Source organism: Euprymna scolopes, chromosome 37 (genome assembly GCF_053919585.1).
Source record: "Euprymna scolopes isolate OS-2025 chromosome 37, ASM5391958v1, whole genome shotgun sequence".
Classification (NCBI taxonomy): Eukaryota; Metazoa; Mollusca; class Cephalopoda; order Sepiida; family Sepiolidae; genus Euprymna; species Euprymna scolopes.
Genome location: NC_136518.1, coordinates 84,966,659 through 84,993,124, shown reverse-complemented (window position 1 = coordinate 84,993,124; position 26,466 = coordinate 84,966,659). Strand labels below are relative to the sequence as shown.

General features: G+C 35.1%; 1 protein-coding gene across 23 annotated transcripts in view; it reads right to left on the bottom strand.

Moving 5' to 3' along the window:
• Positions 1–26,466, bottom strand: part of LOC145261268 (phosphatase and actin regulator 2-like) — an 858,751-nt gene that overhangs the window by 618,605 nt on the left and 213,680 nt on the right. For 16 of the 23 annotated variants that reach the window (XM_080119715.1, XM_080119712.1, XM_080119716.1 and 13 more), the window contains one exon: positions 6,690–6,740. The exons of the other annotated variants lie outside the window; for them this stretch is intronic. In XM_080119715.1, coding sequence (XP_079975841.1) covers positions 6,690–6,740 — 51 coding nt within the window. The remainder of the gene's footprint in view (positions 1–6,689; positions 6,741–26,466) is intronic. 23 annotated transcript variants of the gene reach the window in all.

Here is a 26,466-nt window from a genome sequence, read left to right as displayed (position 1 = left end):
CATCGCAAGTTACAACCCGGTTGAGAAACGGATCATTCTTGTTGCATAAAAGATGACACTTCATAAGGCCGTTTATTTTGGTTGCCGTTCAATTTGTGAGGCGCCCATTTATCGATTTTTTTTTTTTTTTTTTTTTTGTCTTTCCAATCTCTCTCAAGGAGTTGGAAACTGTTGTATACGTTACTTCTAATTCTAATTCAGAAGCCAGTTCTCGAACAGTTGTGCATGGATTGGCTCTGACTAAGGCTCTGAATTGATCATTGTCAGCATCCCATGGCCGACCACTATGCTTATCATATTCAAAACCGTCGTTGCCGCCACGAAATTTCTTAAACCACCATTGTTTTACGTGTTCAGTAGTGGTTCCTGGGCCAAATGCTTTGCTGATATTGCAAGCTGTCTCAGCAGCTTTTCGGCCTAGCTTGAATTGAAATGAGAAAATTGTGCGAATTGGCTGTTTTTCGTCTTGTATTCAACAAAAAAGACGTTTTAAAATGATTGTAATTTAAACGATTAAATAGAGCAAAAAACATTCTTTAAAATATAATATATAAAGTAAAGGTATTATAACGAAATCTTATTTAAAAATACATCAATTGAAATCAAAATTTAAAATTTCACAAGAACTTTCGAGTCACCTTAATAAATAATTGTGTGTGTGTGTGTGTATATATATATATAAGAAGAAAAAAAATTTTGTAAAAAGTTGTTTGATTATTTCATTGGCATGGTTTTTAATGGCTGAATCAATCGGGGAATGCCATTAGAAACCACATCAATGCTGCCCCATGGGAAAATATCTTTTCTCTTTCTGCAGAACAGTGTGCAAATGAGAATACTGAATGGTTCAAAGCAGCAATTGAAGCACAAGTTCCCACACGGAAGTTCTACAGCAAACCCCACTCTCCCCAATGGTTTACTTCTACTTGAGCAGCTGCCATTGCTCAAAGGCAACATGCATACCACAGATTTATCTGGCATAAGTTCAGTACAAACAGACAAAAGTTTATAGGAACTAGAAGTAATTGTAAAAAGAAATAGCGACAGCTAAGAGAGGATATACTGAAACCACCAGAAAACGCATTGAAGCGCAGAAATTAGGAACTCGTGATTTCTGGAAAATCTACAACAATGTAGTAAATAATTTGCAATCAACAATTCCCCCACTAGCAGTGTCAGAAATTTCGTGAAAATAGCGAATAATTCCACCCCATCTTTCCAAGCTTATAACTCCTCGAAAAATGCAATTCAAGCCCTAATTTTTTTTTTTCAATTAAAGGAGCAAGGACCAAGATTTCATTTAAAAAAAACAAACAAAAAAAAAAAAAACGTGTTTTTTTTAAAAAAGGTTTTAAACTTCGGACTTTACAGGTAAAATTCTAAAAGAACACTATGTTTTTTTTGTTTTAAATTTGAATATATTATGTATTGACCTTTTCTCTTCAATTTGTGAGTAAATTAATTATTTACTTTCGGGTTACTAAATTAAGTATTTACTTTTTAATAGACACTTAAAAATTGGGATGGGGGGGGTCGTGAATTTAAAAAAAAAAACGTTTGTCTAAAATATTATATTCGATTTATTGGAAAGAACATAAAATTTCACATTGACCCTGAAAATATCGTAAAAATAGAATCAATAGAAAAATTTTGATAGATTTTTAAAATTTAAAAATTGAAAAATATTGAGTTTAAAAATTGAAAAATATTGAGTTCGGAAAATTCATTACTGTTTTAAAAAAAAAAAAATATTTCTATTACTTTTAAAACAAATGTAATAGTTTATTTTGGAAGTATAATCCATAAAGAAAATAAATAACCCACTTTTAACGGAGAAATTCCGAGATTTTTATATTGTATTCGCAGTTTCGTGTTAGGGGTGTCAAAAATTCCTACAAAAATTCTGATACTGCTATTCCCCCACTATCCAACAATCATGAGGTTGTTTACACAGCAACCGAGAAAGCTAACATGCTTGCTCATCAACCTCAAACTCTACTTTGGACCCAGCAAACCACTCCCTCCCTGCTTTTCCTTTGCGGACAGAAACCACACTAGATGATCTGAAAATCACCCCTTCTAAAGTACATGATCTTGTAAAAAACTTAGACACCTCAAAAGTATGCGGACCTTATCTTATCCCGGCTGTACTATAAAAAAAAAATTTTTAAATGCTCTGCTGAGGCTGCTCCAGTTCTCTCAGAACTCGACAAATGCCTTAACAAATATTGCTTTCCTGACTGCTGGAAAACTGCTTTAAATTCACACAAAAATTTGATGAAAAGCTCAATAGTATAAACTACTAGTGCTCAAAATGTGATAATTTAATAAATGTTCCAAATTTGTTTAAAGTTTCTGCTCATTTTAAGAACATTTTTTTTTTCATAATAAATTCAAGAGGTTTCCAAAAGGCTTCTTCATTGAAATTTGTTCCCAGCAAATTAACCTGAAATTTAAAAAAAAAAAAAAAATAAATAAATAAAAGGGGGGGGGGGGGACATCAAAATTGTTCTCTTTATTTTATTTCTTTTTTCCAAAATAATCCAGTGCAAATTTTAGTTACTTATGTAAATATATAAAACACTTGGGGGGAGGGGAAAAATAATTTTCCTCTATTTTAAGAGAATGCACAAAACCTGTTTTTGTACTCCTGTAATTTAGTCATTTCCCTTTCGCATTGCTCTTAGATTTTTGTTTTTACACTTTTTTTTTTATCAAATCATTAGTCTACTTTGCATCATTCTTTCTCTCCTTCTCTCTCTCTTTCTCTCTCCCCTCTTTATATATATATATATATATATATATATATATATATATATATATGGTGTCCACAAAGTCTAGCTGCAGTATCTACAGGGTGTCCACAAAGTCCGGCTACATAATCTACAGGGTGTCCACAAAGTCCGGCTACATAATCTACAGGGTGTCCACAAAGTCCGGCTACATAATCTACAGGGTGTCCACAAAGTCCGGCTACATAATCTACAGGGTGTCCACAAAGTCCGGCTACATAATCTACAGGGTGTCCACAAAGTCCGGCTACATAATCTACAGGGTGTCCACAAAGTCTGGCTACATAATCTACAGGGTACCCACAAAGTCTGGATACATAATCTACAGGGTGTCCACAAAGTCTGGCTGCATAATCTACAGGGTGTCCACAAAGTCCGGCTACATAATCTATAGGGTGTCCACAAAGTCTGGCTGCATAATCTACAGGGTGTCCACAAAGTCTGGCTACATAATCTATAGGGTGTCCACAAAGTCTGGATACATAATCTACAGGGTGTCCACAAAGTCTGGCTGCATAATCTACAGGGTGTCCACAAAGTCCGGCTACATAATCTATAGGGTGTCCACAAAGTCTGGCTGCATAATCTACAGGGTGTCCACAAAGTCTGGCTACATAATCTACAGGGTACCCACAAAGTCTGGATACATAATCTATAGGGTGTCCACAAAGTCTGGATGCATAATCTACAGGGTGTCCACAAAGTCTGGCTGCATAATCTACAGGGTGTCCACAAAGTCTGGCTGCATAATCTACAGGGTGTCCACAAAGTCTGGCTGCATAATCTACAGGGTGTCCACAAAGTCTGGCTACATAATCTACAGGGTGTCCACAAAGTCTGGCTACATAATCTACAGGGTACCCACAAAGTCTGGCTACATAATTCAACCAGATTTTGTGGACACTGTATACACACACACCAAGTTAAAGGTGTTCAAGAGGGAAGACTAATGAATTAAAATGAGGTTATTAAGAGTGCTCAATAAAAAAGAGCAAAATACAATATTTTTATTTATATAGACACATATTACATATTCACTCCACTGAACATGCTAATGTTTTGGAAAGTTGGTTGGCAAAAACCAAAAGTCCTAGTCAGGCGACGGTAATATCGTTTTAGGTGTCACATAAACCATATTACATCGCTTGACGAGGACTTTTGGTTTTTACCAACCAATTGTCTGAAACATTAGCATGTTCAGTGTAGCAACTATGGAATATTTGTCTATATAAATAAAAATATGTTATATACATATAACAAATAAATGAGAAAAATCTGTATTTCAGATTTCAAAATGTTGATCATCTTACAATTTATTTCTTTACGTTGATATACATAATTCTTTTATAATATATATATATATATATATATATATATATATAGAGAGAGAGAGAGAGAGAGAGTGAGTGAGTGAGAGAGTGAGTGAGAGAGGGAGTGAGAGAGAGGGAGTGAGAGAGAGGGAGTGAGAGAGAGGGAGTGAGAGAGAGAGGGAGTGAGAGAGAGAGGGAGTGAGAGAGAGAGGGAGTGAGAGAGAGAGGGAGTGAGAGAGAGAGGGAGTGAGAGAGAGAGGGAGTGAGAGAGAGAGGGAGTGAGAGAGAGAGAGGGAGTGAGAGAGAGAGGGAGTGAGAGAGAGAGAGGGAGTGAGAGAGAGAGAGGGAGTGAGAGAGAGAGAGGGAGTGAGAGAGAGAGAGGGAGTGAGAGAGAGAGAGGGAGTGAGAGAGAGAGAGGGAGTGAGAGAGAGAGAGGGAGTGAGAGAGAGAGGGAGTGAGAGAGAGAGGGAGTGAGAGAGAGAGGGAGTGAGAGAGAGAGGGAGTGAGAGAGAGAGGGAGTGAGAGAGAGAGGGAGAGAGAGAGAGAGGGAGGGAGTGAGAGAGAGAGAGGGAGTGAGAGAGAGAGAGGGAGTGAGAGAGGGAGAGGGAGTGAGAGAGAGAGGGAGTGAGAGAGAGAGGGAGTGAGAGAGAGAGGGAGTGAGAGAGAGAGAGGGAGTGAGAGAGGGAGAGGGAGTGAGAGAGGGAGTGAGAGAGAGAGAGGGAGTGAGAGAGGGAGTGAGAGAGAGAGGGAGTGAGAGAGGGAGTGAGAGAGAGAGAGGGAGAGAGAGAGGGAGTGAGAGAGAGGGAGTGAGAGAGAGAGGGAGTGAGAGAGAGAGGGAGGGAGTGAGAGAGAGGGAGTGAGAGAGAGAGAGAGGGAGAGAAAGAATGATGCAAACTAGACTAATGATTTGATAAAAAAAAAAAAGTAAAAACAAAAATCTAAGAGCAATGCGAAAGGGAAATGACTAAATTACAGGAGTACAAAAACAGGTTTTGTGCATTCTCTTAAAATAGAGGAAAATTATTTTTCCCCTCCCCCCAAATGTTTTATATATTTACATAAGTAACTAAAATTTGCACTGGATTAATTTGGAAAAACGGAATAAAATAAAGAGGACAATTTTGATGTTAGTTTTTTGTTTTTTCAAATTTAAATTTCAGGTTAATTTGCTGGGAACAAATTTCAATGAAGAAGCCTTTTGGGAACATCTTAAATTTATTATGAAAAAAAAAATGTTCTTAAAATGAGCAGAAACACTGGTATAAATTTGGAACATTTATTAAATGATCACAATTTGAGCACATAACATCGCCCTGATATAAATGCATACTATTGAGCTTTTCATCAAATTTTTGTGTGAATTTAAAGAAAGTTTAATAATGTATTAGTTTTGTTTACTGTACAGTTAAAATTAGTTATGGATTGGCAAAGACGGGCAGTCGGATTTTTTTTTTTTTTTTTTTTTTTTTTTTTCAAATAAAAATAACAAAAAAAACAAAAAAATGTAAAAAGTCTCATTTTTGTTTCAGCCACCCCCACCTTTGCTGCAGTCAGCAAATATTTAGAAATCAGAAGGAAAAAAAAAAAAAATGAAAAAAAAAATATGAAATCAAGAAAATAAAAGAAAAATAAAGAATTAAAATGTAATAGCTGAACATTTTGGTAAAAGCAGCCACATCCAGTAAACATAACATTCAATAAAAAACGAAATTAGCAAAAAAACTTCATGCTGGAAAGAAAGAAAGAAAGAAAGAAAGAAAGAAACAGATTAAACAAAACTGCCAAAAATAAAGATGCCCACTAAATGCAATCCACTAAAAGTCTACACTATAACCAAACAGCAAGCAACTGAACCAAAAGAAAAGGGGGGGGGGGTTGTATTACTATACACATAGGTTCGAAAAAGTTGTCAAAAAAACGAATATATAACAAATAAATGTTATCAAAGGCAAGAGGAGTTACTTTTCTACCTAACTGGATATTTTTTTGTGTTTTTATTTAATGTAAAATGTTTATTTGGCTCGAAAAATAGTGTTTACCGATGTATTGGAAAATTAAAAATGGCGATGGACACTCTGCTGAACATGGCAAGTTTGGAAAATTGAGTTAAAAATTTAAAAAACTATACAAAATACTGTTATAAACTCGCTCAATATATGTTACCGTGACATAGACTGACATATATTCGGTGGGTTTTTTAACAGTATTTTGTATAACTTTATATTTAAGTCATTTTCCCAAACTTAGCGCGTTCAACAGCGAGTCCGGGGCAATTTTTAATTTTCCAATACATCGGTAAATACTGTATGTTTTTCCAGCTGAATAAACATGTTACATTAAATAAAAACACAAAAAATTATCCTGTTAAATAGAAAAGTAACTTATCTTGCTTTTGATAACATTTATTTGTTATATATTTGTTTTTTGACAACTTTTTCGAATCTATGTGTACAGTAATACAAACCCAAAAGGGGGGGGGATAAAAAGCCAATCAAGATTTTTTTTTTGAAAACGAACACAACCAAAGATTAAGGAAAAATAAAACATTTTTAAAATGAATACAAATGTAAGCAAACAAAAATCTGACCTTTTAACTTCATGCAGTGGTGTTTCTTCAAAGTTTGGCTTTTTGCGGGTTCTGCCAGTTTGAAGGATTATGAAAATAAATATTGCAGTGAAAAGGGAGAAGACAACAGCAATAAGAGTTTAAATATCAATAAGCAAACGTTACAATATTGCACGTTGAACATTTTATGATTGAAGCCATTTGAAAAATCCTTGTGCTAAGCGAAAGAAAAATATCAACACCACCTAGCATAATGACTATCATAGATCTGGGGGTTTTCTTTTTTTTTGGGGGGGGGGGGTCCCCATATAATACCTAGCAGGCTGTCCAACGTTGTCCGGTCATAAAATAAACTAAAATATAATTTATGCAGATTTCGTATTTATTATTACATATAGTAGTGATTTCATAATTTTTTTTTTTTTTGCCTTTTTTTTTTTTTTTTAAATATATGAGTGGGTGCCATCAGCTACAATCAAAATCAAAGCAGCTTCCCAGCCCTATCCGTGACCATCTGACATAAATCCATACGCATACTACAAAAACTGGAAAAAAAAAAAGCCATTAACAATACAAATATATTTGCACATGTGTACAAATAACACATTTAGTCGATTTGCGCCTGCCCAGTTCCAATTTTTAAAATTTTGACCCCTTAGCAGCTATTTTTACCGGCTAAAAACTAATTTATTCTACAAATCCGTATCTCCTATATATATTAAGTTTCAAGTCTGTAGACCAAAAAGTGGCAGAGGCTGTGCTTCTGCTTCAGACAGACAAGGTCAATTATATATATATATATATATATATATATATATATATATATATATATATATTATGACCGGACAATGCTGGACGGCCTGCTAGGTATTATATGGAACATCCCCCCTTCACACCCCAAAAAAGTGTACATATTTATTTAACGTATTTTTAAAAGTGTATATATAGACATTGAACAATCCAACCTTCCTATACACACACACACACACACACACACACAGTTTCCTTCCCGATATGGATAGGATTCTAACACTGTTTCCTTTTCATTTTCGTATGGTCTATGATCGTTTTCTTTTTTGCATTTTTCCTTTTAATATCCTGAAGATGTCCTCTGCAATAGGGACGAAACATTGATCATTTCATAAATTCATTCGGTTTTTCTTTTTTCAAAACAACATATATGCATATATATATATATATATATATATATATATATATATATATATAATTTTTAAATATTGTTATCCACTGACATGTGTTTCGTCGTCTACGACAAACAGAATACGAAAAAATTAATAAAATATAATCTTAAAATCTAAGCGAAAAAAAAAAAAAAAATAACATGGAAGATAACTCTTAGAATAGTTCTCGCCCTTTACCTGAGAAAAACCGTTCATGATGTAATAAGAGTGCAAATAAACAGGGGAGATAATTCGGTTTGTCATTTCCTCAAATCCTAATCAATGGAAAATCGATAAAACTGATTTATATATATATATTTTTAATTTAATAATTTTCCCGAATTTTTCGTGTAGATACCTATTTTTACCTAATACATAAGCATGTCGAAAAGTTTTCTTGTTAATTTATTTGAAACTGCCATGGTTTACCTGTACATTTTTTTCCCCCCAGAAAATAAAATTTTAAAATTATGAAAACATTTATCTAGAAGGGTTATATTATGTTAAAAACAAAATTTAAAGAATATTATTATGTCTTCGGCCTTCACTTATCAGTAAAAACAGAAAATTTGTTTAAAAAAAAATAAAAAAATAAAAAAATACTCAATCATTTTTGTGATTTTTGGAATATGCCATCTTCATTCAGTAACAAGTAGGTACACAATAAAAGTTTTTGTTCATTTTTGTTTATTGCCATAAGTGCCAATCTGAATAAGCACCCATTCTTAGAATGTGAAGATTCTTTTCATACCAATATTAGACGAACCTGTGACCATTGACTTATTAATATTTGTTCCACTTTGATTCCATTTAAATATTCATAAATCGTGATCTCTGGGGCTGGGCAATTGAAAATAATTGAAAAAAAAATAAATAAATAAAATAAAAATTAAAAAAAAATAAAAAATAATAATAATACTTTTGATTAAAAAAATAATTCCCTAACAATAGAATTTTTCTGCATTTGTTAATAAATGGATGTTGATATTGTAAGAAATTCTGGAGAAATAAGCAGGCTCCTCATTGGTCGGTTTGACCGCCCATGATTTTGTTTGAACCGATCAGATTGATTGTTTTTACTAACTGCCGAAGGTATTCTTGGTGCTAAATTTATCTTTTCAGCCTGCCAGTTTTCACAAAGACAACAGGCTGAAATGGACGTAAGAAAACTCACTCGAGGCGTGTAGCTTCAAAACTCCTTTGTTTCATTGAGACGCATTAATGCCCTAATGTGGGGCAAAATGTTATTATCATTTGTGAACACCAATGCCCTTATGTTGGGCGAAATATTATATTCATCACACACTGTTGTGCTCTTCAATTTGATTAACTTGCATCATTACTTATATAATGACTCTCCGAGACGAAATTAAGGTCTACATTTTGACCTAACGTTTGTTTGCCATTCGGACGGTTATTCATAGAGAACCTCATGATGACTATCAGACTCTCAGCATTCATCCTTGGAAGACATTGCTTAACTCATCGATCTGTTGCAACTATTCTTCGAACAGTGTGGACTACTGAATCCTGCACCCGCGAGGATAAAACATGAACCATTACCCTTTCCAGGTGTTACCAGCCCTGTTCGGCAGATAGCTAAGGATGATACATTTTTTGCAATTTGCATCTTTTTACTTTAATAAAATTTACGTTGAAGTTTAAAGGTGAGCCTGTTGTGATTTCTGATTGTTTTCTTTCATTCTGCCGAGGGAAAAACCGAGGTGAGAGAATATCTCACAATATAAAATAAATATTAGTTCTTGCCTAGGTATTAAAAAAAAAAAAAAAGAAAGAAAAAGAAAAGCTCTACGATATACGTAACTTAATGAAACGAAAATATCATATTCCAAAAATCACCTCAATTGATCAAGTAGTTTTATTTGTATTAAGAAAATTATTTTTAAGCCATTAATGGGAATTCATGGGCATTACCGACATTACGACATAAATCTCTAAGTCAAATTATTGAGTTATCTACATTTGTTTAATTAATTAGAATTGTTTTCAAAATGGCGGATAAGACAGCTGCTCTTCTGTTACTCATAAAAATTAAATTTTCTTATTTAAAAATAAAACTACTTGATCAATTTACGTGTGTTTTGGAATATGATATTTTCGTTTCGTTACAGGTATGTACATCATACAGATTTTTTTTTTTTTTTTAAGATAAATACGGACAAAAACCAAAATATTTTATAAAGATACAAAAATAAAAAACAAATTTTTGCTTGACGCTCTCATCGAATCTCCACTTCAAAAACGAAATACCTCTTATCATACCTATGATTAAAACTCTGTGACAATCTCTACAAAGAGATAACCCCTGGGAGTGCAATGAAAAAAATTAAAAAAAAAAGGAGCTAAAGCAAGAAAGACATTGCATTTTTTTTTTTTTATATTAATTTTTTAAAAATATTTGCTGCCAAGAATTGCCTTTAAATACTTTTTTTCAGTAATTGTTATTAAGTAGTTAGGGATGCTAGCCATATAGCTGTCAGGTCTTGTATAGGTATTGCCTTGGCATTTCATGATAGCAAAAGAAATTACTGTAATAATAATCTTACATATTTTGTATTTACAGGATCAATCTGGATTTCTTTCTCTTATATATATCATGGCTTTACGGACAAATTTATATCAAGTTGTTTGACAACTAAATATTTTCGTTTACTAGCTAAATGCAAAAGTTAATAGCCAAACCCACGCGATTTTTGGAATATGATATCTTCGTTCCATGATAAGTACATACATTAACAATGATTTTTCTGTATTTTTTTCTTCTTTAAACAAGTGTAATGCTAAATATGCACGGAATGTTACGTTTAAACTTGAACATTCACATTTCTTCAGATGTTTTTTTTTTAAACAGCTTTCGTTGAAAAAAAAAAAAAAAAAAAAAAAAAAAAAGAGTATATTGTTCTGTTAAACTTTTATCGTTTAAATAATTTGACTTTGCTCATTTTATTTAAACAAAAAGGGTTGAAAAGATATTTTTCACTCGACAATAATCTTTGGAAGATTTTGATGTACAAAAAACAAAGTCACCAAAAGATAGCCGTTTTATTATTTCTAGTCGTCACTTGAAAAAAGTTAATTGTAGATATGACTATTTCCCTTGCAACATACAGCCCTGTATTTTTTTTTTTTTTTTTTGACAAGGTGGTCACCACTTATCAAGGCCCGGAAGCCATTCAGGGGTAAGGGTTATTGTAAGTACAGTACGTTAGTGTGGAAATTTAATAAAGTGTCTACTTAAGGGAGCGGTTCATCAGGAATTTGTTTATGTTGGACTTGAAGACATCCAGGTTGTAGTCAGGTGGGAAGCAGGCAGACGGAATAGAGTTCCACAGGCGTGCAGTTCTAAGAAAGAAGCTTTGTTCATGGAATCTACGTTTTGATTTAGGCATAGATAAAGAGTGGGGAAAGTTTTTGACAGTGGATTCAGTTAGACGAGTGTTTTTCGTAAAAGATTGGCGAGGGGGGACCAGAGATTGGAGTTCAGACGAGCACCTACCATGAAAATAATGATAACGATGTATATATATATATATATCTTTCTTTAGCATATAAACCTATCTTGTCAATGTTCTAAATCAGACCCAAATAGCAATAAAGCTGACAAAAAAAAAAAAAATAAAATACTTACAACTAACCAATTTTATTTGCTATTGGCAATAATGTACTTAGACACAATTTATTTAAAACAATTACTTAGTCCGTCCCAGACAATTGATATGAAATATTGTTAAATAGTCACCTTAGACTAAAACCAACAAGGGGAATAACTCATTTTAAATTGAAGAAAATGATAGCTGTCTATCCTTATTTCTAAAATTTGCAAACAATTCAAAACTAAAATGACTTCATTGCATTCTAGGCAATGCTGGGTAGGTACAGCTAGTACATTATATATATATATATATATATATATATATATATATATATATATATATATATATATATATACTATTTTGATAACAGAGGAAAGCAACAACATGAAAAGCAGACGATATAAAAGCTAATATTGATAGAATTTATTTGAATGAATACAGAAAAATAGAAAAGACAAAGAAAAAAAAAAAGCTAAGCAAAGTACAATAATTTTTCATCATTTTAATAACCCTTGAATAGGAAGGAGGAGGATGAACTGCCCTCCACCTAAAAAAAAAAAAAAAAAAAAACACACACACACACACACACACACACAAACAATGTTTTAACAAAGTTTTTGCTATATAGGAATTATCATCATCATCATCATCATCATCATAATATTCGGTTTTCCCTATTTTCCAGCACTGTGTCACAGTTTGCTGCAGTTGTTGTCATCGTCATCCTTTTTCGTTCAACTTTCACAAGCTGACATTTGTTGGACAACATTTAAAAATTGACATCCAAACTAACGACGAGACCTTTATCCCCGTTTCTCTCAAATACATACCTTTCACCCCTCCCCCACATTTTCATCAGCCTTCCCATGTGAACTAACTGACCCTTCGATCTCAACCAACAGTTTTTGTTTTGTTTTTGTTTTTTTTTTGGGGGGGGGGGTCTGAATTGTCACAAAGGGTTTCCTGCACCTTTTGCATAACACTAATTTTTTTTTTTTTTTTAATAACTCACATTCACTCCCTAACAAGGCATACCGCCACTTGGACGTAAGAGGCTACTATTTGGGACCATGCCTAGGAAAGATTAACAAAATGTTGGTTTACATTACATTTAAACTTTTGCATATCAGTACAGTCAGGGAAGCAAGTAGCAGGAAGGGAATTCCAAACTAATTGGTCAAAGAAAGAAATTATTAGAGTAGAAAACTTTCCGACATTTAGGGACCTAAACAGGGGTGTGATTTTGTTGCTAAACGGGTTTGTCGAGTATATGCATGTCGAGGGGGCACAAGTGCAATGAGTTCATCAGAGCACACTGCATTAAAATATTTGTAAGATAGTCTCCTGTTCTGCACATATCTCCCTTTACTGACCAGATTTAATCTTCCTTTGAGGCCATCAGGTTTAAGCCGGTTTTTAAAATTCACAGTACACATCCATCATATCATCCTCGTATTATTTCCTTTCATGCAACACATGTCTTCAATCCTAATTGTCTAGGTTTCATTTCCATACATCACTCTTCATATACATTTTTGGTAGACCTTTCTCTTGGTGTAACGTAATCGTTACATGTTCAACTAAGATCCAACCCTTCAATAGGTCCCACTTTGTCAACTAAGCTCCAACCTCTGTCCCATCTCTGCAATGGTGCATCCCTGTGCCTGTTTTGCAAATATTTTAAAGGAATGTGCTGTGATGAACTCGTTGCCCCCTTGACGGACATATCCCTGACAAACCTGTGTAGCAACAAAATCTCACTCCCTAAATGCCAGAAAACTTTCTAGTCTAATAGTTTCTCCCTTTGAACAGCTACACTTTGAAATTCCCTTCCTGCTACCTGATTCCCTGGCTGTACTGAAATGCTAAAGTTTAAATGTATTGTAAACCAACATCTTGTTAATCTTTCCCAGGTGTCTTGACATGGTTAAAAAGTCTGTTGTTGCCATCACGGGGCAACACATCCATCTTGTGCCGGAATATGCTTTTCCTGATCCTCTGCCGCCATCCGCGCATGTTCCTGTTTCTTGCTGTCCACGTCTTTTCGTCCCCCCAATTTGACTTTGTGCACCAGCTTGGTCATTTGCATGTGTGACATGCAGCTGCTGCTACAAGTGCTAGCGGCTCCGTTACATTGTGTGACAGGCATAATCCTTTGCTGATTAGTAATTGCAGAAGTCCTCTGCAATAACTTCATTCACTCTTGACCAAGAAAAAACAGATACTACACTTTGAATTATTCATTTTCAAATAAAATTCAATTTCATTTACAAGGATCTACAGAAAAATTTATCTTCAGTTGACCTCTGACAATTAAATATTTTCGCTTATTAGCCAAATAGAAAAATTACTAGCTAAACCCACATGATTTTTGGAATATGCCATCTTTGTTCTGTGACGAGTACGTATATCAAAGATATTTATTTTTTTTATTTTTATTTTTTTAAATAAGTGTAATTTTAAATATACACCGAATTTTATGTCGATACTTGAACTTATAAACATTTGAATTTCTTCGGATATTTTTCAAACAGCCTTCGTTATTAAGAAAAAAAAAAAAAAAAGCATATATTATTCAGTTAAACCTTTTCTTGTTTAAATAATTTGACTTTGCTCGTTTTATCAAAGAAAAAAATAAAGGGTGAAAAGACATTTTTCATTCAGCAATGGAAGATTGTGAAAAAAACAAATCGCCAAAAGATAAGCGTCCTACTATTTATGGTCACCACTTGGGGAAAATCACTCTCATATGCGACTGTTTCACCTGCAATGTAAAACTCTGGTTTACGAATTAGGCACAAGACCATCGAAAGTGTTCAAAATGAATCAATGGTAATCATCCATCGATTCTACTCGTAACTAGATGCGTTCCGACTCACTCGTCTTTTCTTTTACAATTTATCTATCATTTTCATTTCAGCAATCGCCAAAATACCACATTTACTCAATAGACTACCATACTTTAAATATCCCCAATGGTTGTAATTGAATTTTATTTACAAATGTGTGTGTGTGTGTATATATATATATATACACACACACATAATTTTATTGAAAAATGATGTAGAGTGAGACCACAAAAACCCGCAAGTAAAACAAATAAACCCAATGAAAATAGGGGCGAGTTAGTAAGACTCTTCCAACCTTTTCTAAAATTAGATTGACCACTGTTTTCGGTTTATTTAGAACCGAAAACAAATATGGAAATATCTAATTGGGAGGGGGACTGAAATGGGAGCAAATGAAACAGGAGTGGACTTTAAGTATGGACAGTGTTTTTCTAAGATACAAATAATTGAAGCTAAAGTGAAAAATAAAAATGAGAAGTTGGCATTTTAGAGAACCGCTTTTCCAAGAAAAGGGATGGGCAGGAGTCATTCACTCAACTAGCTAAAAAAGTTACCTTAATCAAGCTGGGTCTAATTGGACCACGCAGGGAATACATACTCATATACAACTTCCTTTCAAAGCACAAGTTCAGAACTTGTATTCACATTCTGTTGAATTCGATGGAAAGTAATTTCTATCACACCTAATTTTAACTTTAAGCTGATGCTTGAAGGATAAAATCAGATCATTCTGAGAAAAAAAAAAAAAAAAAGCTGAAGCCTATTCAATCCCCTCAGATACGTTATCCACACCACCATTCTAGCTATGAACAGAATCAATGTAAGTCGACACCCTTGTTGACATACCTCCAAAACAGCAGATAATTGCTACTGGTGAAGGATATGCTCAACATCTCCCCCCCCCCCTGTTACAGTTTGGATAATCAGGCATATCTGCTATGTTTGAACTGAAAAGTATGTTGCTGAAGAGTAATATGTTCCGGACCAATTGCCAGGTCAAAGAGTACTTGAAGTTGCAGAGATATCCCTAACTTGGCGCTCAACTTTATTGAGAGCAGATTTCCGCATTTGATTATCCCAACCGAACCCGAAAAAGAACACACTGTTAAATTTCTGTATAGTACCTTTCTAGGCTGTGAATCACCACAGAAATTTTCCGAACATGGCCTGGCATTTAACAGATACAAAACTTTGAAAAATCTATTTATTTACAAAAATTTTGTAAGTCATAAATAAACAAGCCGAACATGCAAGTCTCCCTACACAAGTGAAATATTTACTTTCACCATGACTAATGCTTGTGCAAAATTAAAAAAAAACAAAAAAAAATCCAAGGCGTGGTTATTGAGAAAAGTGTGAACAGAGAAGTGAACTACTAGGTCGAACCCCCCCCCCCTTTTGTCCGGGAACCAATCAGACAGAAGACCATTCAAAAGTGTGGGGAGAGGAGTATCTATGGTCTTCCTCGTCACTTTACCTAATATTTATTTTAAATTTTCTTAGCTAGAATCCTCAATCACTATAATACCACATTCACTCCAGGGGTCGTCTGAATTAAGAATCGCAAATCGATTTTTTCATTCAAGGGTGTTTCAGTACAATGAACACATCTTGGGATAAGTATTACAGCTAATAGTATTAGCTGTCAGTGTTTTATTTAATTTTATTTTTTAAATTTTATTCTTTGTACACAAGTCAGCCATCTTAATCTTGTTATTAGTTCAGTATGTATTATGACTAGGACTGTTACAACAGCATATTCTTTTCATTCTTTTGACTCTCAAGTATATATCCGACAGATTAAGACATTGTCGATCAACCGAGAACCACATCAGTCTATATAAAAACATAAGATATTAACGGATATATACTCAAGAGTCAAAACAATGAGGAGAACATGCTGTTGTTACAGCCCGAATTACGAACTACTATTATAAATCACTAGCAGGGAGACCTAACGTTGTCCGGGATTGAATGAGGATCAACAAATTTTACACTCTTCCATAATTTTATCGTCATCAAAATTGGTAAAATTGCTCATTTTTTAATCAAATCAATTGCCTGCTATAGATGGTGATGCACTGTGGTGTACCGAGAGGAAGCTTCACATGCCTTAGTTCATAATACATTATAGCCTATATTGCACCGTAGAGAATCTCTTCCTTGCAGGATTTCCTTGGCTTTCCTCTCTGAACTGAACCTGCTACTTTAACTGTTCTACATCAATTAATTCTTTCAACGTGGCCATCCCATCAAAGTCTCCTGTTCTACACACATCTCCCTATACTGTGGTCATCAGATCTAAACCTGTCTTTAAGCCTCACATTACACATCCATCGTATCGTTTTCACACTAGCACCTGCTCCTTCCTGTGCTCCAGCGGTATCACCAAGATAAAACATCTCGACAACCTTAGTAACTGAGAATAAGTCAATCTTAAAGTAATAAAATACCTCCCCACATTGAAGAGCTCCAAAAATTAATGAAAATATTTTAATAATTTTATCTGTACGTATTACTGATAATTGTGTAATTTGATCCACGGAATACTTGGCATTGCCCAAAGGAAAAGTTAATTTCAACTGACGACATATTATAAAGCTTTCTTTAATATATTTGCTAATCTCTAGACGATTAGCCAATGAAGGAGTTCTTTGTGGAAACGTTTGATCATATATGGGGCAAAAGAAAAAAAAACATGGATGGAAGTGAGGTAGAGAGGAGGTAGGCACTAGAAACTTACGCAAGTTTTCAAGAAAATGGTGACAATTTTATAAGGATAAAATGTTCCCTCTTGGACAGGGTGCACAAAAAGTGTCTAGCCTAATTAGGCCCCGCACTCTCTTCCAGGCTCCAACTACTGTCCCATCACTGCGACGTTGTATCCCTGTGCTTGTTTATATTTAATACGGATTAGTGTTTAATGCAAACATGGGCATAAATTTAACGATATTCAACCATTAATTTGACATACAGCCCTAATTCTAAGTGGATAGGCTATAAATGTAGGTGCTAAATAGTCAAATTTATGAATGCCTATAAACATTTTTTTTTTTTTTTTTGTTACATGGAGTTCACCACTTATCAAGGCCCAATGGCCACTCAGGGATAAGGGTTATTGTGTGTACAGTAATCAAAGGGATAGTGTAGCAATAGTATTGGAGAATTGGTAAAGTGTCATTACTTGGGGGGGGGGCGGTTCATCAGGAATTTGTTGCGTTGGACTTGAAGACATCCAGGTTGAAGTCGGGAGGGAAACAGGCAAGCGGAACAGAGTTCCACAGGCGTGCAGTTCTAAGAAAGCAGCTTTGTTCATGGTATGTACGTTTTGATTTAGCACAGATAGGAAGTGGGGAAAATTATTGACGGTGGTTTTTTTTTTTTTTTACACCGTGATCACCACTTATCAAGGCCCGGAAGCCACTCAGGGATAAGGGTTATTGCAAGTACATCACGTTAGTGAGGAGATTTTATGAAGTGTTTAATTAGGGGGGCGGTTCATTAGGAATTTGTTAACATTAGACTTGAAGACATCCAAGTTGTAGTCCGGAGGGAAGCAGGCAGACGGAACAGAGTTCCACAGGCGTGCAGTTCTAAGAAAGAAGCTTTGCTCATGAAATCCGCGTTTTGATTTAGGCACAGATATAGAGTGGGGGAAATTTTTCACAGTGGATTCAGCTAGACGGGTGTTTTTCGTGAAAGTTTGGCGAGGGGGGACCAGGGATTGGAGTTCAGACGAGCACCTGCCATGAAAATAACGATAAAACAAGGATAGGCTCGCAACGTCTCTTCTGTGGGAGAGGGGTTGCAGGGTAGAGAAAAGGGCATCCCCCACTAAGCCACGAAGTCTATTTTGTACTCTGTCAAGGCATGATAGGCTGTTTTTGGCAGCTCCTGCCCAGATATGGCAACAGTATTCCATCCTTGGCCGTACTTGGCTTTTATATAGATAGAGAATTGCATCAGTAGTGAGATATCTTCTGGAGCGGTAGAAGGATCCCACCATCTTTCCTGCGACCTTGGCAACAGACTTGATGTACGTGTTCCATTTCAGATCAGGAGTAAAGGTCAAACCCAGAAGCTTGTCAAAACACGGGGCCTCACCCAGACGAGAGCCATCCATCACAATTGATGCCAGCTGGGGATCAGAGCGTTGATGATGTAAGGATAGGAGTTTGGTTTTAGATGCATTAAAGGTAACTAGCCACATCTTCCCCCACTGAACCACGCGCTCGAGATCAGAGGAGAGAGAATCCGAGAGAACTTCATCATTTACAGCCTTTGATGTGTTGCCGTAGATGGTCGTGTCATCAGCATAGATGTCAACGAATGATTTAAGTATGTGTTTAGGGAGGTCATTGATGTAGATCAGGAAGAGAGTTGGGCCGAGGATTGACCCCTGAGGGACTCCAGCATTTATATTGCAGGCCTCCGATTTTTGTCCATCTACCACTACTCTTATGAGCCTATCGGAGAGAAATGATTTAATGATTGAGAAAACATTTCCAGTTATACCGTAGCTGGAAATCTTGTGAAGTAGACCCTTATGCCATACTTTGTCAAAGGCCTTTGATATGTCAAGAGCAATTGCCCTAGAAAGGAAGCCTTTGTCAAGAGATTCACTAATCCTATGAGATATAACCGTCAGCACATCTGCGGTAGATCTTGCAGAGCGGAAACCATATTGTGTGTCACTAAGAAGGTTGTTTCTGCTGAGGTGGTTGACTATTTCTCTATTTAATATTGATTCCAGTAACTTACTCATAACACAGAGAAGACTTATTGGTCTGTATTGAGAGGGAGATGACTTATCACCTGAATTCTTAAATACAGGGCAAACTGATGAGGTCTTCCAGGGGGTCGGAAAGCACTTCTCCTTAAGGCAGCGCTTAAATAGTTTCGTAAGTATGGGAGCAAGTTCTGGTTGAAGCTTTTTTAACACTATAATTGGGATGCCATCAGGGCCAGTTGCTTTACTGGAATCTAGGTTTTTTATTAGCTTGGCGACCTCATGCACGGATATTTGTATATTACCTAGCTTGTTCTGTGTTATAGGAGGAAATATGGGGAGTTGATGGCCTTCGTCGCATAGGGTAGAATTAGCTGCAAAGTTCTTTGCAAATAGTTTGGCCTTGTCTGACGCTGACGAGATAACCTCTGGTCCATTGATAATGGTTGGGATAGAACGCACACTTCTGTTCAGGATCCTATTTGTTATTTGCCAAAACTGGTGGGAACCAAGCCGTTGATCAGCTACCTTGGATTTAACAGACTGGGCATATAGCTCTCTTGCATTTTTTATTACTCTTTTACAGTGGTTGCTGGCAGTCCTGAAAGCAGCTTTAGTCTCAGTGCATCTATTACGTTGGTAGTTATGGAAAAAGTGATTTCTGTGCGCGATAGCAGCAGCACATTCTGGGGAGAACCATGGCTGGCTGTTAGGTTTTTGTTGGAATTTTTTTGATGGTATGAATTGGTCTATGCCTACAATTAACCATTCGGTCAGATCTGATACTATAGAGGACACTTCCTTTTTAAACATGGAGTGCAGAGGTAAATCAGATATGAATGTACGGAAGCTATCCCAGTCAGCCATAGAGTATCGGTATACAGTACGGTGGAGGGGTACGTCTGATGGCTTCTTACATTTTGTTTTTATCTTAACTGATACGACGGAGTGGTCGGAGGATCCTAAAGGAGAATGAACGGTACATGAACATAGCTCAGGGGAAGTTGAAAGAAAAAGGTCTAAGAGGCTTGCATATTGATTGGGTGTATCGGGCACACGGGTGGGTTCGCGAACAATCTGAGTGAGGTCATAAGCAATGGCAAAATCATGACAAAACCTCCCCTCATCATCTGTCTTATTTGAATGGGTCAGCCATTCCACGTTATGGACGTTGAAGTCACCACAGATGTGGATGTTAGCCGAGGGATGTGAAGACAGTATGTGGTCTATTTTCTCAGATATGCTCTTAAAGATAGTAACTCCGCTGTTGTGGGGCCTATAGAGGGCAAATATAAATGCAGTGGTGTTAGCAAGTGCAACCCTGAAGCACATATAGGGTAAATTAGGATCTTCTCTAGAGATATCCCTGCCACATGGGAAGCCATCCTTAATGTAGGCACATATTCCATGCCCATGGCGATCTTAGGAGTCAGATTTAGCTGTTAAATTGGAGTATCCATGCATTATGAACTCATCTAGGGAAGTGGTCGGCCCTATTCCAGTTTCACATAGAAATAATATGTCCGGTTTCGTCTCCTGTAATTGGGTTTCAACCTCTGGAAGGTTGGAACGTAGACCCCTGATATTGGAGAAGGAGACCTGGTAGTAGGGGTCTACGCTGGAAGATGGGGTTCTAGGTTTAATCGAGTTTTTATTCTGGAGATATTTCATGTTGAGGTTTGGGGATTTGTGGAATAGGTCGGCATACTTGGTTAGAGCAGTACAGAGAGGGAAAGTAAGAGAGAAAAAGACAGGAAGATTTTATTTTTTATTTGTAGCACACGAAAAGGTAAAGCCGTAACAATTACCCACTAGTATGGCATCGAGAGGCCCCACCAGAGACTACTGCATGGTCCAGATCCACTCACCAAATGGCAATACAGCAGTCCCAGTACTTTGCGCCTGCTGATAGGACAGCCTCCTTAGTGGTTAATCCAAGGTTCGGGTCCCTGACTATCAGGCGGATAACGTCAGCCCAGACAAAACGTTTACCTCCAGCACCCTTACTAGTGACATGGCAACAAGGACAGACAAAGGCAGAAAAATATCCGACATCTCAGACTACTGGTCACCAAGTAGTACCGACCTTTAAGCAGCTTTTTCTTCACCCTTTGTCAGAAACATCACTCATTGAATGAGGACTGAATGACAAAATAGGAGAAGCGAGAGTTACTGGAGCTGCCGATAACACATCCACTGTATTATCTACTCTCCACATGGTTTCAGCTAGTCAGGTGTTTTTTGAGAAAGATTGGCAAGGGGGGACTAAAAAAAAACATTTCCTCTGATGATATGAGCTATTTATTGAAAATCCATGAATTAAAGAGAACTTAAAATTTTTGTATTCCTTGTTGGATAAATTTATCGTTATTTTTTTTAAATTTACTGAATTTATTCCGAATTTTCACTTGCATATACATACATATGTATACATTTCTAGGTAAAAAGATCTCCAAAAATTAAGAATAATTGAATTTTAACAAGGGTCGTTGATAGATCTCAATCAAGAGAGAAAATTATATTTCTTATTTTCTTTATGTAAATGCAGTCATATCTTGCTACGATGTGCACATCGTTTCAATCATAAATGATCTCATCAGGCAAGAAGATTTAAAAATTCCAAAATTCAAAAAGGGTTCAAGACCATATATATATATATATATATATATATGAACAAATGATTAATAAAACATGTTAAAAGACATCTTGAAAAAGAGTTAAAAACATATTTAATTTTAAAAAAGGAAGCACAAGTGGATAGTCCTTAGACTGAATATTAAAATCAGATACGGGCCATTATATATATATATATATATATATATATATATATATATGAAGGTTGTTTCAAAAGTAATGCATCCTATTTTTATTAGATAAATACAAGTTCTTTCACAGAATTTGCTCCAACGAACTTACTACACCTGCATCCTCTCAACATAAATACACCCGACCAGCAGTAAAATCACACCCCTTCACTCAAATTCAAATATGCCCAATTTTTATGAAATTTTAACAATAGACATCGCTTAACAAATACCCCCCCCCATTTTCAGTTTCATATTTTAAAGGGTTTTTTTAGGAGGCATAAAATGTACACAACCTCCCAATTGAAGATTTCAATATTTCAGATTTACATTAAATTCAATATCATAAAATATCAATATTTCATGAATTTCAGTTTCTTAAGACTCCCTAAGTGTTGAGTTTTAGAATTTTTTCTGAATTAAATCAAGTAATTAATATTTATCAAAATTGGAATAAGGATTATAGACATAAGATTTAGTAGTAATATATCTGGATTTTGATTGTTGTTAAAAGCAAATAAAACTGTTCTGTTTGGCAAAATGAATTTTACGCCATAACACGCATATTATTCAGGTGTGTGTGTTAAAAAATGTACATTATCATATAAACCTAATTGCTTCGTAATTCACACCCATATTTCATTTTACACAAGAAAAAAAAAACAAAAAAAAAACGAATTATCTCCCATCTGTCTAAGAAGAACAGATTTTTCAGAGTTTCTTCATTATAAAAGCGAAATTCAAAAATCAAAATATTGAATTTCAAGTAAAACCAAGTGTATCTACTAGTGATAGGTTTAGTTGGTTGTTTTTGTTTTACGGCATATCAACCCTTTTCAGGTTATTTAATGCCGAATCCAAAGATTTTGAAGAAAAATTTTTTAATAGAATATATTTGTTGTTTGCAAGTCGGTTTCTATTTAACCCATAGTTGGGACCCTAACAGGTACTACCACTCCGGGTCAGAGTGGACCTGGGAGCAATGGCAATTAAAAGTTGGCTCCACACTCCCCAAAGCCCGCAAGCTGGGGCCTCACCACTGGATATAGTTTAAGGTCATATCCAGGACCCTACTAGTGATGGGATGATTCCAATACAATTACCGATTCTGATTCTTTACAAATCTCTAAATATTTGACTATAAAATGGTTATTGTGTCCTGATTGCAAGTAAAAAAAAAAAAAAAAAACGTTAAATGTGCACATATCTTTTCAAATGTAAAAAACACACTTGTGAGGGGATGATCCATGGATTTTAGTTTTACTGCAAGTTTAAAAATCAATATATATTCATTATTTTACTATTATTACTAACAGCAGAAAATTTGTTTTTAAACAAAATAAACTAAAAAAGATAAAGGAACCGTTTTTTTTTGGGGGGGGGGCATCGGTAAAGAGGCATAAATTTTTCCAATTTTGATACCCCAAAAAGTTCCGATTTTTCCATTCCTGATTAATCGTCCCAACATTATTTTTGAAACAACATAACAGATACCGTTAGTTTTACTTGAAATTCAATAATTCGATTTTTTAATTCCACTATTATAACAAAGAAGCAATAATTTTATTTTATTTTTTTTTTTGATAAGAAACCTTTTAATTTTGTCGCAATGAAAGTGCAATTAGTTGATTCAGCAATTCGGATTTGATTTTTACAAGTTCATTAATATATATATATATATATATATAAAATTATAAAACTCAAATGACCTTGTAACGGGTGCTGTAACCACACATCCGATTTATGACTTCTTCCGGTTGTGCATGCGAACATAAACATAAACCCATAACGGTGTAAACAAATAAACACAAATCGCTACTTTTGCAGAACGGCGATTTGTTTACCCACTGCCTTTCTTTTCTTTTTTTTTTTTTAATTTATTCTCCATTTTTTAATACACCTTTCTTAAAAACATTCATACATTTTATTCTACACTACCAACAAAAACAAATAACCCCGAAAATGCTTTTTTTAAATTGCGTTACAAATAAATAATCAACGCGACAATAAAACATATTGTTTTACTGTGTACGTTTTCAGCGTCCCAATTGTTTTTTTTTTCTGCATTTAAATCATCCAAATAAACAATTGTTAATACTTTCTGCTTTTTTTTTTTTTTTTTTTTACATCGTTCATTTCTTTAATTAGTTTTATTGACCTTATTAACATATAAATTAAATATTTGACCCAATGGGTCATGAATGTTTGTTTAAAATAAATGAAAAAAAAGTTACATTTAATTTTCATTTTCTATTTAAAAAGTCATTCTAAGTATGGGGAGAGTGTTCTTAACTATTCTGTACTTTCAACTAACAATTTCATTTAAAAAGATACATCAAAATTTGAATTTAACTTTAGGTATTATGGTATCTGTTTAGTGCACATTTACCTACAACTATGGCAAACCACTTCTAATTCAATGGCTGTAAGTTTTTTTGTTTTTTTTAAATAAACAATTATAAACAGAACGACTTATAGAAACCAATCTGTATTCTTTTTTCATTTTAATATACTTTCATAGAAATGTTTTTGTAACTGTATTTTTTGGTCACCAGCACTGAGGATTGAACCTTCTAGAGAAGGTTACTTTATTCATGGCGTTTGGTTGGTGTGGTTGTTTTGTAGGAGAGAAATGGCGTTTTCGATGTTGCAGAACATGAGTGAGTTTTGAAAAAGAAAGGGGGGGAGGAAATAACATCAATGCTTGGCGTATGGTTAGACATGGAAATACTCTTGGTGACTTCCTAGGATTCTAAAGCTGTTTCCCTTCAGTTTTTTTCAAATATTTTTTTTTTTTTTAAATGAATATAATGGAGTTGTCGTGTCGAACCGAAAATACGAAAACTTGATGTAATCCCCTACCTACACGAGATTCGGATACGTTAAAAGATGGAATGCATGGCTTTAAAATCAATGTTAACAGATTTCTGACCATCTTCACAAGATTTTCAAACTTGGTCCCAACAACGATTCCAACTTGTTACCCCAGTGGTTACTAAACCCGACGCCATAACACATTAGTGTGCCGTAAAAATGATTGCTAGGTGGAAGCTACAAATTGTTACAGGTGAGAAACAGCTTTCATATCATTATAACCAGAACTGTTTGTATTTATTAATACAAACTCACACATTACTTTTTTTTTAATTTTTTTTATTTAACAAAGGGGTCCCAGCTTATCAAGGCTTGAAAGCCACTCAAAGATAAGAATTAATGAATGTGAGGTGGTAGTGCAGTAATTGTTAACAGTGTAGAATTTGGATTATTTATGGGGATGGCTCAACAAGAACTTGTTTACATTGATCTTGAAGGCTACCAAGTTGTAATCAACTAGGAAGCAGACCAGTGGAACAGTGTTCCATAGGTGAGCAATTCTAGGAAAGAAACTTTGTTCATGGAATTTGTGTTTAGATTTATGGGAAAATTGTTTAAGGTGGTTGTAGCTAGTAGACTGGGTTTTTTTTTGGGGGGGGGGTGAACGTTTGGCAAGGGTGGACTACAAATTGAAACTCAGGCAAGCACTTGGCCATGAAAATAACAATAGAGCAGAGACAAGCTCGCAACATCTTGTGTAGCAAGAAGGTTGCAGGGAAGAGAAAAGGGCATCACCTACTACGTTCGAAGCTGGTTTTGAACTCTGTCAATGCAGGATAGAGTGCGCTGAGCAACTCCTGCCAAGATGTGACAACAGTACTCTTTTATTTACTTGATATTGAGGTTTTCAAAAAATAAATATAATGTATATTAAACCATTTATTTAAATGCTTCGTGGGTATTTTGAATTTTCCATAAAAAGAAGCATTGTTGGTTCCCCGACAAAAGGCGGGTGGACCTATAAATTCACCCTCATTCGGTCGTCTGTCCGCACTTTTCTAAATAACTATGCCTTGGAATTTTTTAAAATTTTGCACAAACATTAAACATGATATGAGTAAAAGAGTAACCGAACGGATTTTCCAAGAAAACTTCTAATCATCCTTTTTAAATGTAATTGTTTGAATCTCTCTAGCACTTAGTTCACCTGGTATATTTGCCAGGTAGTTTTGGAAATTCTTTTTCATGAATTCGGTTGCTTCTGTAATTCCTAGAAAGATGGAGGCTTTGCTAAGATTCCACTTTCTTTTCATATCGTACATTAAACGTTGGTATTTCAGTATCTTTCCCCTCTCAACTCTGTTTAAACCAGCATCGTTACAGACCCTAACTTCTAAGGTTGCTTCTTTTTCCTTTTTGTTCCATATCACTATGTCTTTTTTTTTTTTTAAGAGGTTCTGCTGTCTTCCTGCATACAGCACCTGGTATCCCAAAATGTCGCCCATTTGATACTGGCTAGGTTAAATTTTGCTTAACTTTGAAGGGGTATCTTTGGATTTTTTTTTTCCTTTTTATAACGGAGGTTTCACCGACTTTTCACAAACAGCGTCTGGTATCCATTTGATATTCAAATATTGGTATTCATTTGGTCACTGGCTAGGTACAACTTTGCTGAACTTCCGAGATCCAGCAAGAAACTGTGTTGTGATTATGTCAATAATTCATATAAATCAAGACAATACAACATTTTGATTGGTTCGATTCTGTCATTCGGATTACTTACATGAGAGAACACATGAAGGTTGCC